General features: G+C 38.3%; 1 protein-coding gene across 1 annotated transcript; it reads right to left on the bottom strand.

Annotated features, from left to right (window-relative positions):
- Positions 1–1482: 1482 nt before the first annotated feature.
- Positions 1483–14565, bottom strand: ndufs8a (NADH:ubiquinone oxidoreductase core subunit S8a). Its single transcript, XM_023273557.3, has 8 exons — positions 14464–14565; positions 13446–13501; positions 13030–13095; positions 9876–9965; positions 9070–9178; positions 6582–6645; positions 6265–6393; positions 1483–1966 (listed from the first exon to the last, which is right to left on the bottom strand). Exons 2-8 carry the CDS (start codon positions 13486–13488, stop codon positions 1835–1837), a joined length of 633 nt encoding a protein of 210 aa, XP_023129325.2. The 5' UTR covers positions 13489–13501; positions 14464–14565; the 3' UTR covers positions 1483–1834.
- Positions 14566–14899: the final 334 nt, after the last annotated feature.

The raw sequence follows: 14899 nt of genomic DNA, 5'->3' as shown, positions 1-14899 counted from the left end.
CACCTTGTCCTACACAACAGATCCATCTTGCTCTATGGATCTGACTCCTGGTCACTATCAAAGACTCTCTCCAAAAGAACTGATGGGACTTCTACCAGAATGTTCCAGATGGCACAAAACACCTCCTGGAAATCACACCTCACCAACAAGTCGCTATATGGTCCACATCCACCATCATTAGGCAACGTAGACCAGCCCTGGATGGACATGTGGAGAGACACATTGAAGCAGCAGGTCGTTGTTATGGAAACTTGATAATATCAGAAGGTCTGGCAGGCCGAGCACAACATCAAGGAAGGTGCTAGAAGGCAAAATTGGTCTGGAAGGCAAAGAACTTCTGACTGCAATGCTGGACAGAGGGAGCCGGAGGAAGAACTTTATTCATGTCACCGATTCCGTCAGATCAAACTCTTTCTTTTCCTTCTCTCAGGTAATGCCCGGCAGGACTGGTCAGGTGCACCTGTGGCTACTCTACAATAACTGTATTTTCCATTCACACAGAGATAAGAAAAAAGACCAAAAAAAATATGAAATTTGACTAAAACGAGACACATGACAAAAGCGAGAAACGAAACGACATAAAACGAGACAACACAAGCGAGATTTTAAAAAAAAGCACAATTACAAAAACGAGACACAAAATGACAAAAACATGAGACAAACGACACAAGTGAGAGAAAAAAACGACAAAATGACAAAAAGGAAACACAACTACAAAAACGAGAAACAAAATGACAAAAACATGAAACAAATGAGAAGTCAGACAAAAAAGATAAAATGTTACAAAAATGAGACACAAAATGAGACACAAAATGACAAAAACAAGACACAAAACAACAAAAACACGAGACAAATGACAAAAGTCAGACAAAAACAAGACAAAATGCTGCAAAAATGAGACAACAACAAAAATCAGACACAAAATGACAAAAAAATGGACGAACAACACAAGCGAGACAAAAAACCCACAAAACGACAAAAACGAGAAACTAAATGACAAAAACATGAAACGAACATCAATACAGACACAAAGACAAAAAAACAGGACAAAATATTACAAAAATGAGACACAAAATGACAAAAACAAAAACGAGACACAAAACGACAAGTAACAAAACTACAAAACACAAGACAAACGACAAGTCAGACAAAAAAATACAAAAGCAAGACAAAATATTACAAAAATGAGACGCAAAATGACAAAAAATGAGACAAACGAAATAAGCGACACCAAAAAAAACACAAAATGAAAAAACGATAAACAAAACGACAAAAACATGAGACAAAAAAGACAGAAAAACTGCAAAAACAAGACAAAGTATTACAAAAACAAGACAAACGACACAAAAGAGACAAAAAATTTGACATAAAAATTACAAAGCGACAAAAACATGAGACAACAAAAAAGACAAAAACCACAAAAACAAGACAAAATATTAAAAAATTCTTTCCAACGTAGAGATGGAACTTCAACACAGACACTTAATATTTCTCCCAGAATTTTATTATTTGCATCAGGGTTGAAACAGCATGAAAACCATAAAACTGTGCACTGCCACCCAACATAAGCAATAATCCATGTACATTTGTATGGACACCACAGTAAATGGAGGATGTCATTCTGCTTTAAATATGTATAGAAACAATGACAAGTCAGAAACAGTGGAGTTTATTCATTAGATCAGAACGGGATGCAACGGAAGGATTGTGTTGATCCAGGTTTCTTTCAAATAAAGAATACATATCCTCTCAAAGTATGTACAGAATGGACATTTGTTTGTATCAGAGATCATGTACGCTAACTATACACTGAGTGACGTTGTGTGCGGGGCGTCTATCGATAGAGATAATCAGCTTGTATGTTGGCGGCTATCTCTGCTTCCCACTTGTCTCCGTTGTTGAGAAGCTTCTCCTTGTTGTAGAGCAGTTCTTCATGGGTTTCAGTGGAAAACTCGAAGTTAGGACCCTGAGGAATACAGGAATTTCTCATGTAAATCAAGATGAATCAGGTGACCAAAAACAGTCCTCTTCAAACTATATAAATTAACTGAAACATTAATAAAAAGTCAAATACGACAAATGACAAAGGTCAGACAAAATATTACAAAAATGAGATGCAAAATGACAAAAACGAGACAAACGACACAAAAATAAAACGAGACAAAAATTAAACAAAAAAGATGCAAAAAACTGAATAAAGCAAAACACAAAATGACAAAAATAAGACGAATAACACAAGCAAGACAAAAATGAGACACAAAACGACAAAAACGAGAAACGACAATAACGAGAAACGAGTCAGACAAAAAAAGACAAAAAACAACAAAAATAAGACAAAATAGAAAAATACGACACAGAATGTCAAAAACAAGATGCAAAATGACAAAAACGACAAAGAAAACGACAAAAACATGAGACAAACGACAAAAGTCAGACAAAAAAATTACAAAAATAAGACAAAATATTACAAAAATGAGACACAATGACAAAGACGATACAAAAAACTACGTATAAAGTGAAACACAAAATGACAAAAATAGACAAAAAGGAAACACAAAACAACAAAAATGAAATGACAATCAGACAAAAAACAAAACAAAAACAAGACAAAATATTACAAAAACGAGAAACAAAATGACAAAAAAATGTATTTGACAATAAGTGAAGTTGTTCAATTCAAATAAATTTTGGTTGACAGATGAATCAATGAATAGACATGTACGTTTATAATTTAAATTTATAAAATTTTAAAACAGGACATGTAAAAAAAGTGATTTTGATGATTTGAAGCCCTCAAAATGTTGAAAATCCACAGATTCATTCTGTTTTCATCATTTCTGAGTCTGAGCAATTTTGATGGTTCTTTTTTTTAGGAATATAAATTTTTATTTATAAAAAATAAATATATATATTTTTTTTATAGTGGCGGGACGCAATTAAAAAATTTAATCTAATTAATTACAGGCTTTGTAATTAATTAATAGCAATTAATTGCCGTTTTGTCAAATAGCAATATTTGACACAAGTGAAGTTTTTCAATTCAAATAAAATTGTGGTTGACAGTTGAATCAATGAATAGACATATACATGTTTATAATTTAAAATTTATTTTAAAAAAGGAAAATGGGACATATAGAAAAAAGTGATTTTGATGACTTAAAGCCTGAATTTAGTTGTTTTTTCCACTGTATGGCACATAAAATCAGCATAAGTAGTTCAAGGAGCTTCAGAAAGTTGAAAATCCAGAGATTCATTCTGTTTTCATCTTTTCTGGGTCTGATAAATGGTGTCATTTTCATGGTTCTTTTTATAGGAATATCAATTTTTATTTATGTAATATTTTTATAAACAAAAATTTTATAATTAAGTTATTAAAAGAGATATTTTTGTTGTTTAGGTTATTCCTCCTCCAAGGAGGCAGAGCCTCAACTGAGTAAAAACTTAAACCACAAAAATGTTTCATTTCTATTTATCTGCATTTTTCATCTGTCTGCTACATTCACAGATTACTGCAAATCTAAGTGCAATTATAGCGATTTTATTCAACATTTTAAGACTTTCTGTAAACTCAAGCACTGTCTATAAAAGTGGTCTATTATGGGATGGCTACACCGTTAGCTGTTAACATGACTCGTAGCTAACGTTAGCTCTGGTGCTAACAGCAACATGTTTTACATTGAGGTGATACCGTCGGCTTGAAGTGACGCAGTGATCAGAAAACTCTTTGTTGTACAATTTGCACACAACCAGGCTTTTATCCAAGCTGCCATCAGGAAGATTTTTAAAAGAAAACTTTCTGCCCAACAAGCTCAATCTGGTCTTCCTTCACTGTTCACCAGTGCCTGACTTCACTCAGTGCTTCCTGTGCTTCTTCTTCATGGCTACAAACAGATTTTAGGTTCATTACCGCCACCTACTGGGCTGGAGTGTTCATCAGAGTTACCAGTGTGCCAGAAATGAGGGAACTGAGGAGGGTGCAATTAATTGCGTTATTATTTTTAATGCGTTATTTTCGAGTTAATTAATTAATTGAAATTAACGCGTTAAGGTCCAACCCTAATTTTTTATAAACTAAGAGTTTAAAATTAAGTTATTATCATTATTATGTTAAAAGACAGGCAGAAAAACCAGCACCGATCGTCTTGGCGGAGTAAAAACTAAAAAGTTTGTTTCATTTATATTTATCTGCATTTTTCAACATTTTAAGACTTTCCGTAAACTCGAGCACTTTCAGTGTCTTCTAAAGTGGTTTATTATGGGATGGTTACACTGTTAGCTGTTAGCAGGACTGTCGTAGCTAACGTTAGCTCTGGTGCTAACAGCAACATGTTCTACACTGAGGTGATCTGAAAACAGTGACGAGTGGTTTTGATCCTAAAGTAAATTACTAGATTCAGGCATGGCAACAGCAAATTTTGATTTCAGCTGAAAATTTTCGGTATACAATCTTCAGGGGGGGTCGCCAGAGGTTTTCAGTAAAATAGAGGTGATTTAGAATGAAAAACATGCATAGAATTACAGAAGACTAGATTGTAATGAATAAGTTAATTTAATGAAAAGTTAACTTTTTCTTCAATGTTGTCTCACTGCATTTAGTCCTACAATTTTTACAGTTCTATAGGTCTTTTAACACTATTTACACTGGAGTTCTTTTTATCTATTTCTAGCACCGATGACTCTTGATCTTTCGATAAAAACCTCATGATTCCACCGAAAACGATCCCAATAGCTCAAAATTCCAACACGAACATGCCGCCATGAATTGTAACAAAAGAATGCATCGAGCAATTTGATTGGTCCAATCATTGGCAGCTAACCAATTTCGACCAACCGCAAGGCCTTTTACAATGCAGCAGGAGCTAGACTGGTTCTCTTTGTCTGTTACGCTGCGGGAGAAACGCTGAGCGCTTCTCAAAAACCGGGAGCAAGAGTAACAAAAACATACCTCACCCCCCCTAAAATTTTCTCAACGGATTTGGACGATTCACAGAAATGATCAATTTGAAAATTAAAACGGCGGATTTCTGCGGAACGGCGGAAAATTGCCATGCCTGTAGATTGCTCATTGTTCTTTTGTGGTTTTGTGTCTCATTTTTGTAATATTTTGTCTCATTTTTGTTGGTTTTTTGTCTTTTTTTGTCTCACTTTAGTTGTTCGTCTCATGTTTTTGTCGTTTTTTTCTCGTTTTTGTCGTTTGTTTCCTTTTCGTCTTGCTTGTGGTTTTTGTCTTATTTTTGTTATTTTGTGCTTAGCTTTATTTGTTGTTTTGTGTGTCATTTTTGTTGTTTGTCCATTTTTTTGTCACTGTAACTTTTTTGTCTGTTTTTGTTGTTTTGTTTCGTGTCGTTTGTCTCATTTTTTCATTATATTTCGTTTTTTGTCATGTGTCATTTTTTGTAATATATTGTCTTGTTGGTTTTTTTTGTCTGACTTGTCGTTCGTATCATGTTTTTGTCGTTTTGTTCCTCGTTTTTGTCATTTTGTGTTTCCTTTTTGTCTCGCTTGTGTTTTTTGTCTTATTTTTGTCATTTTGTATTTCATTTTATTAGTTGTTTTGTGCATTGTTTTTGTGATTTTGTGTTTTTTTGTCTCACTTGTGTTGTTAATCTGTTTTTTGCCGTTTTGTTTCTCGCTTTTCTCATTTTTTGCCTCGTTTGCGTCATTTATGAACATTTTTGCACTAAAACAAAGGAACCATTAGGAGTTGTGGTTATTTATAGGTTATTATGCTGTGGTTTTACTGATCTGAATGTGGAACCTGGACTAGAATGAGTTTGAAACCCCTGGTTTAGGTTCATTACCGCCACCTATTGGGCTGGAGTGTGCATCAGTGTGCCAGAAATTAGGGAAAGGTGCGATTAAATGTGTTATTTTTTCTGTAATTAACTCATTGTAATTAACGTGTTTAGCCCTAGATGCAACACAATGTTTGAATAGAAGTCAGCTGAATTAAGCATCTTTTAGAATCATTTGTGCATCTTTTAGTGTCCTTTTTGGATATTTTGGGGTCATTTTTGGATCCTTTAGTGTCACTTTTAAATCGTTTTGGGGTAATTTTTGGATCTTTTAGTGTTATTTTTAGATATTTTAGGGACATTTTTGGATCTTTTAGTGTAATTTGAGCATCTTTTTGTGTCGTTTGTGTGTATTTTAGTTTCCTTTTTGGACATTTGGGCTAATTTTTGGATCTTTTAGCCCTAAATGCAACACAACGTTTGAATAGAAGTCTGCTGAATTAAGGGTAAGTGCCGTGAAAAACCCCACCTCAACGATGGCGTCCACCGGACAGGCCTCCTGACAGAAACCACAGTAGATGCATTTGGTCATGTCGATGTCGTAGCGAGTCGTCCTCCTGCTGCCGTCAGCGCGAGTCTCTGCCTCGATGGTGATGGCCTGGAAACACACAATAAGGAGACACTGAAGGTCTTCAAACTAATAAGAAATGGTCACATATTTTTACATTCTGGCCCACATTTCATGCACTGTGAGCGACTCAGGACAGCTACTAATGATGAAAACAATCACACAGCCACAGTGTTTTTGTCTTGTTGTTAAGTTCGGCTATGTGTCTGTATATGTACCTGGGCAGGGCAGATAGCTTCACACAGCTTGCAGGCGATGCAGCGCTCCTCTCCTGAAGGGTACCTGTTGTAGCAGAGATTTAGTTCACGTTTGATCTGGAGTGCCATTACTAATTTCTACAGGCGCTTTTCCATTAGCACCGATTCGACTCGACTTGGTTTAGGTGGTTTTCCATTACAGTTGAGTACCACCTCATCGTGGGTGGAGTCGTCATAGAGTTAGCGTTGATGGTGGTGATGGGCAAATGATACCGAGGCTTCGGACATCATCGCTGCTTCACTTCGCGTTTCATCGCTTCAAAATGCTTCGAAGCATTTCACAGGTTCAGAAAGTTGTAATGCGTCCCAAGCCAACGACAGCTTGACACAGGTTCTATACAAGCCATATAAGATGCATCATTATTCTTCAAAGACGTTGGGTTGTGAGGAGTTAGAGATTTGGAAAGTGAATCTGGTGTATTTTGGCAATTTTCAAGGCAAGTACAGGCAGTAAACAGTGCTCAAAGGTTTGGGATCATTTTGATCTTACACCACCAAATAAGGTACACTGCAAAAACTCAAAATCTGACCAAGTCTATTTGTCTTTAGTCAAAATGTCTCATCCCACTTGATTTAAGATAAATTCACTTAACAAGTGACATTTCAGCAAGATGGAGGGACTTGTTTTAAGACAATGCATCTTATATATCTTGTTAAGTCAAACAATTGTGAAATTATCTTGTTTTGAGTTGAATTTTACAAGAAACAAGGTTCATTTTACTTTTCATACATTTTTCAAGCCGAGGTGTTATTTGTAGAAGCTACACAATTTTGATTTAAGAAATAAATTCCACTTGATTCAAGTAAATGCGTTTTATTGGAAAATCACCAATTAGTACATATTGTCAAGTTTGCTAATGATGCAAATTCGAAAATAAATTGTTGATTTCAATACTAGATTTGTTTACATGCTGTAGAGTTATTTATAAATGAGGGAGTAAGAACCATGGTCACACTTGCAACAAATGTATTTTCAAACAGCTGTATGTGGACGGATATCTTAAAATGCTTAAATCACACTTTTTCATCTTGTTTTAAGGACAGGCGTTCTTAAATCTGGAGTCATGTCACTGTTATACGACCTAATATAAGTTAAATACATCTTAAATTTTGTACTCACCATGAATGTTTAAAAAACAAATGTCTACTTTTGAGTTAAAAACAGCTGCTTTTGGGCGTAGCTGGCTGACCCTAAAACACATTAAATGCTGTCAAAACACGACTAAATATTAGGATTTCTAGCTAACTGTGAGAAGACATTATATCTCTAAATGCTTCAATTAATCTTTGTAATCTTATTTCAAGTACAAGATGGTCTTAAATCTAGAGAAGTGCCACTATAATACAACTTAAAATAAGTTTAATACATCTCAAATTAGGAGGTTACATGAAAGCAAAAATCTATCTTTGAGTGAAAAACTAGTATTTCTTAGCAAGTCTGGCTTACTTTAAGACACCTGAGCTTGACAATCCTGGTAAAATAGAGCTTAAAATAAGTTTTCCCAGCTAATTTTCAGAGATCAATATTCTAAATATCAAGAAATCTTACCAAGCCAATTTTCCACTTGCTCTGTTGGCAGATTTTTTCACTTATTTCAAGGTAAAAATTCCTTGAAATAAGTGTTTTTTTGTGAGAGAGGCATTTTTTCCAGTGTACTCCTTTTAACAAAGAACTTAGTTGTACTTCTAAGTGTCTAACAAGCATAGTTTATTTTAATGTGTAATGATGATAGAATCATTGTTTAGTATAAATAAACAAAGCCCATGAATGACCACACAGTCTTTTCTGAACTGTTATTGCTGACTTGGGATTGAAACAGTGTCGGTGCGTCAGTCGTGTTCCTGAGAGGTTGCTATGGCTACAGTTGTCCAGCAGATGTCACTAGAGACTTGAAGTTTTGAATCTTTTTCGGCACAATTGTACGGGAAGCCTCAGTGCTTCATGACACTTCACCTGCCCATCACTAGTTAATGGCTAACTAGCTAGCTTATTGTCTGTGAAGAAGACTTTCAACATATACTCGTTTGTTTAAAGTGAGCTTTCCACCAATGGGATAAGTAACGTAAAAGTTTCTCGAAGTCACAAAACACTCACCGGTTTTGGTGAAGGAGTTGCTCTCATGTGTTGTCATTCCCTGTCCAATCAGTGGCCTGCACTCTGTAGACGTCACATTATCGGATCCACTCAGCTCGCTGGGAACCCCGGCCCAGTAGGAACTAAAACAGTACCTGGTACCAGGAACTACGTCCTGATGGAAAACCTCACAAACCCAGTAGAGTCGAGTAGAGTAGGTGCTGGTGGAAAAGCGTCATAACCCTATTCCTCCTGGCAGAGCTTATTTCTCACAACTAAAGCTCGATCTGCGTCCTTTGTTGGCATTAAGTTTAACTATCAGAAGCGGACTGCTCAGCTTGTTGGTGCTTTTACTAGAGAAGGCTTCATTCTTACCTGCGCAGGGCGTGTTCTCCTCTGAAGCGAGGCGACAGCGGTCCCTTCTCAAACGGGTAGTTGATGGTAGCCGGCTCTCTGAAGAGGTAGCTCATCGTCATGCCCAGACCTGACAACACAACAGTTATTCACGTTTTAATTCAAAAGAACACTTTTTCAAACTGACAAAAGCAGCATCGGATGAACAGAGAGAAATCTGATACTGATTGGCTGACATTAGGAAGAGTGAACGTTACTACACATGGATGACGGACGGCCACATGATTGCGATGTGGGAACACAATGAGAAGGTGGATGAAATCAGGCACATTTTATTTAATTGTGTTCAGATTTGTAGGGCTTTTAAGTTTGCCTTGAGTATGCATAAACAGACTGACTCGATGGACAACCCCAGCAGTTTCAAGCCAGCCACACATTTATGGGAACTTCTGCAACAGAGTTGGGAAGAACTTTCTGAAGAATATTTCATTTCCATTGTGAAAAGAACGCCAAAGGCGGCGCTTTGATAAGTCGAAAGTTTAGAATACATTTTGGTTTCTACATAGATTTTATGTTTATTTGCTCTATGCTGTCATTGAACAGTACAATGAAACATGAACATGCATAATTTCCAATAAATCAATGGAAAAACTGGGGTGTTCTAAACTCCCTGTGATTGACAGCATAGCCATTATTTGGACCTCATGTACAGGTTAGTTTTTTGACAGCATTGCGGTTTTAAAAACAGTAGCCTAGCGGTGCAGAACAGCAGCACGGAAATGGCAGTTCAGTGAATGCAGGTTAATCTGTCGTCTTAATGAGCTGACCTCTGAAGAGCTCCGTCCACAGCAGCGTCTGTGCAGCTCGGTCTGTGATGGACTTCATATCTGTAGGGATCTCCTGGGCGTTCACATATTCTGTAAACAAACACAGACAACAATATGATCATTTTTATGTGGGACGGGGGACAGACGACGGGACAAAGCGAATACCGATCCTGCGACATCGTCCAAGTTGCAATCTATTTCAAAAGCAAGATTAATATAAACATACTTCTCTCTAAATCAGTGAATAAGAATTCTAACTTCTTGATCTTGCTGTTCATAAATATTTGACATTAGTGTCCTAGGTTTCTACAGAACACCCTCAGCAGTCAGTGATGTTCTGCTCTCTTTAATGCCGCTTTTATCAGCTTCCAATTTAATGAAATCAATCTTTTTGCTGATCTAGACTGAAATGGGCTCCAACCAGTGATTTTAAATCTTACTGTGACTAATTCTTTTTCAGACTGTCTAAAGTCCCATGATGTCAATGCAAGGGTGGAGGATTGTGCAATTATGTCCACAACTGGTGCAAACGATCATGACCGCCACTGTTCTCGTGTTTTTGAAGTACCTGACCAATAAACGCACACGCATTTGCCTTCCATGTGAGTTTACTGTTGTTATAGTCACAGCTGTTTGCATTTCACCAGGTGCCAATGCTAGCATAGACCTGGATTATTTGCACAGCGCCATAACCTCTCAACAGAGCACCTGTCTGGAATCAGCTCATATCATAGCTGGGGATTTGAACCAGGTACATTTAAAGACAGTCCTCCCCAAATGTGAGCAACTAGAGGGAAAACGCTGGATGAAGCTAATTCTAACGACATGAAAGGATTAAAATCAACACCACTTCCAGATTTAGACCTGTCAGATCACTTGTCACGTTTCATAATGACCAGCGTGAGTCCTCTCAGACGGCAGTCATTAAGCCCACTGATAACAGAGTTTTATTGGCAGGAGGATAATTGTTGAAGACTCCAGGCAGGGTGGGGATGGATGTGGACAAGAACGGGTTGAAGGTTTTAATAAAGACCACAGAAAGTTCCTGCCACACCATCAGGGCCAGCAGGTCTACTTGGATTTATTTATTTATTCATTTATTTATTTATTTATTTATTATCCCTTATTAATCCCACGAGGGGAAATTCTGATTTTCGCATATTTCCCCAATTGGGGGAGTCAGAGCGACGGGTCAGCTGTGGTACAGCGCCCCTGGAGCAGGAAGGGTTAAGGGCCTTGCTCATGGGCCCAACAGTGGCCACATCGGGGCTTGAACCTCTGACCTTCTGATCAGTAGTCCAGAGACTTAACCATTGCTCTGTTAACAGTTTCGAGAGGCTGGTACTACAGTAAAGCCTCGATCCACACCAGCTTGCCTGCAGATCCAACAGATCTACAGAGGATCCCTTTGCCACTGCTCTTCACACTGCACTGACCCACCTTGACCACCAGGGGAATGATGTGAGGATGCTTTTCATAGACTTTAGCTCTTCCTTCAGCACCATCACCCCCAGTTCACTGGTATCTAAACTGAGTGTCCTCAGACCATCACAGCCTGCTCCCTGGTGGATCACGGACCTTATAACCAACTGCCCCAGACGTTTAGAATTGATACCCACCTCTCCTCCACCATCACACTCAGCACTGGCTCCCCACAGGGCTGTGTTCTGAACCCCATCCTCTACTCACTGTACACCCATGATGGTACCCCATCCATAACTCCAACACCATCAATAATGGCGCTTTTCCACTCGCACCTACTCTACTGAGTTTGTGAGGTTTTCCATCAGGACGTAGTTCCTGGTACCAGCTACTATTTTAGTTCCTACTGGGCCAGGGTTCCCAGCGAGCTGAGTGGAGCTGATAATGTGACATCAACAGAGTGCAGGCCACTGATTGGACAGGGAGTGACGACACACAAGAGTGACTCCTTCACCAAAACCGGTGGGTGTTTTGTGACTTCAAGAAATTTTTACGTTACTCATCCCATTGATGGCAAGCTCACTTTAAACAAACAAGTATATTTGGAAAATAAGGTCGTTGTCTCCTGTATACAGACAATAAGCTAGCTAGTTAGCCATCAACGTTAACTCTGTGGCCATGCCACCATGCTATGACGACTCTACCCACAACAAGGTGGTACTCAATTGTAATGGAAAACCACCTAATCCGAGTCAAGTAGGTGCTGGTGAAAAAGCGCCTTTAATGTCCCGAAGACATGACTGTGGTTGGACTTATTTCAGAAGGCGACAAATCCACCTTAAGGGATGACACCCAAAGACTGACAGTGTGGTGTTCAAAGAACAATCTGGTCCTGTACTCCACAGAACCAAAAGAACCTATCATAGACTTTCAAAGAATCTGAAGAGACCCTAATCTGCTACTCATCAACAGGGACTGTTTGGAAAGAGTCCCTGTCGTCACATTGATGGACATCTCTCCTGGACTACCAGCAGTGAAGAAGGCACAGCAGTGACTCCACTTCCTGGGAGTCATCAGAAGAACCAACCTTCAGGAAAAGCTGCTAGTGTCCTTTTACTGCAGCTCTTACAAGAACGTGCCGGTGTTCTCCAAAGTCCCTCCAAAGGATCATCATCACCACCGAAGGATCATCGGCTCTGCACTACCTTCGTCAGAGGACATATGTCGCTCTTGCTATTTTAGTAGAGCAGTAGACACTCTTAAGAACCAATTTCATCCTTGACACCATCTATTTGACCCAGTACCGCTTCAGGTACATCAAATCGCAGACAAGTGGACTGAGAAACAGCTTCTACTCCAGACCCATCAGAGAACTGAACTCTGCCAAACAGTCACACTAACTGCCTGGACCCGAGTACCTGCTATCTATCTATGCATTTTATAATATATATTATCTACTAAGAGATTGACTAAAATAGTTTCCATTCTATTCTTTCTGTTTTATTCTATGCTATTCTGACTGTTCACAGAGAGGAGAAGGTATTCTCAGAAGGACAGAGAGTCTTCATCATTGTTGACATCGTAGCAGACTGCTAAATACATCAAAGTACGGCAAATACTGATCTTGTGCTATCCGCCTCTTTCAAAGAGTACCGAGTGGCTTCGCCCCAGACTGACAGTATGGCTAATGCACTTCCTCCTAAAGAAGGAGCTCTGCTGTGGTGGTACTTACTGAATCCATCCCTTTGTGGAGACACACTGAAGGTCCTCACTAGAGTCTGGCTGCCCACAAAAGTGCCTAATGATTAAAAAAAAGAATTAGAAGTACATTCTTATTAAATTAATACAACAAAATACAAAGCAGTTACCTTAACAACAAGTTATTATCACAAACACTCAGTTTGTGTTTGACTGTCTGATGATTGACGAGCAGCTTTGTGATAATTCTGATGATAATAACAGGTAAAATATTAAAACTGAATAAAATTGGTCTAAGGTCTATGCATGGAACAACCAACTAGAAAGATGGACAAGAAATCTAACTTTGTTTATGTGGCTATTTATCAAACTATCAAACTTTATTACTAAAAGTCGCATGGACTACCTGCTTGTATTTGTACTACTGTTCCTCTGGATGAGAAATCTTACCTGGCCTTGACACGGAGTACAGTAAACGCATCGTCGCAGCCATGATGCCTTTAAATCTGAAACCACAAAAAACGATCAATTCCCGGGAGCCTGATATGATATAAACAGTGCAAGGTTGACTCTGACAAGTACTCATCTTTATGAAACATAAAACAATCCTTACTTAAACATTCCCAATTCATTTCTTATGTAACCTGCTCATAGGGTGACCAAACGTCCTGTTTTCCCAGGACTTGTCCTGTTTTCACGTGCTGTCCTGGTTGTTCTTTACAAAGTGATGAAGATGTCCAGGTTTTCATTGGGCCACTAAAATGAACTAAAACTTACTAACAAATATTTTTGAGAGGGGGGTTTTGTACGTTTGTGAGAGCTATTTTTGGATAAAGTCGCACTGCTAACATAGCAGAGATACTTTTTTTTCTATCATTATTTCATTGGTTATTTTTGAAACTTGTCCGAATAAAACATGTTGAGTAACCTCTGAGAAGCCCTTTGGTTATAGATAATATTAATACTAATATAACAACTTTCTATCCATACGGAGAAGGTATACTTTCAATGTATTGAAAATATAAGGCATCTTTGAGTAAACTTCGAGCATCATTTGAGTATCTCAGTGCATTCAGAGAAATGGTTTTCGGATATCAAAATATGGTTACTCTTATACAAACGGTAGACATATTGGTGTTATAACAGCAGTATTAAACTGTTCAGGTCGCCTGCAAGAGTTCGCAAAGCATTTGTTAACACTTGGACTTCACAGTAAATCATAACTGTTCACTGGACAGTAAATACCACTTAAGGTTGTGTTTACTTTATGAGTAGTAAAGGTTTAATGCTAAGCTAAACACTGATCAGTTACCGGCAGACTGTCAAGGACTTTCGCACAAAGGTCGCTTAAGGCGAACGAAAGGCAACGGAGATTAAATAAAATGCACCAGTCCAAAAATAATCCTTCAATGTGACCTAAATATTTTTTTCAGAAAATTCTGTAGCCTTTAAATGATCTTGAACTTACTGAAATGTTCCTATTTGGCCTTCTTTAAACGAACAGCTAGCGGACCCAACGTGCACAGGAAGTTAGACACGACGTAATGACGTCACGCCGCTCATCTGCTTCCTCTGGTTGTTGGGGGATTTTTACCGCCACCAACCGGTACGGAGTCTGCATTACACATATTTACAACGGTCAATGTGTAACTGCGGGGTTTTTGTATCATAGTTGGCATTTTTGCTGTTTTTAAGCTTAAAGTCAACATAACCAAACACCACATGGCATTTTTAGAGAAAGATTCTTCTAAATATTCCATCCATCCATTATCTATACACCGCTTAATCCTCATTAGGGTCGCGGGGAGGGGGCTGGAGTCTATCCCAGCTGACTCAGGTGAAGGCAGGGGACACCCTAGACAGGTCGCCAGTCTGTCGCAGGGCTACATATATAGACAAACAAG

The sequence above is a fragment of the Amphiprion ocellaris genome, chromosome 4 (assembly GCF_022539595.1).
Source record: "Amphiprion ocellaris isolate individual 3 ecotype Okinawa chromosome 4, ASM2253959v1, whole genome shotgun sequence".
NCBI classification, from domain to species: Eukaryota; Metazoa; Chordata; class Actinopteri; family Pomacentridae; genus Amphiprion; species Amphiprion ocellaris.
The sequence above is the reverse complement of the archived record's forward strand: the minus strand, read 5'-3'. Positions and strand labels throughout refer to the sequence as shown.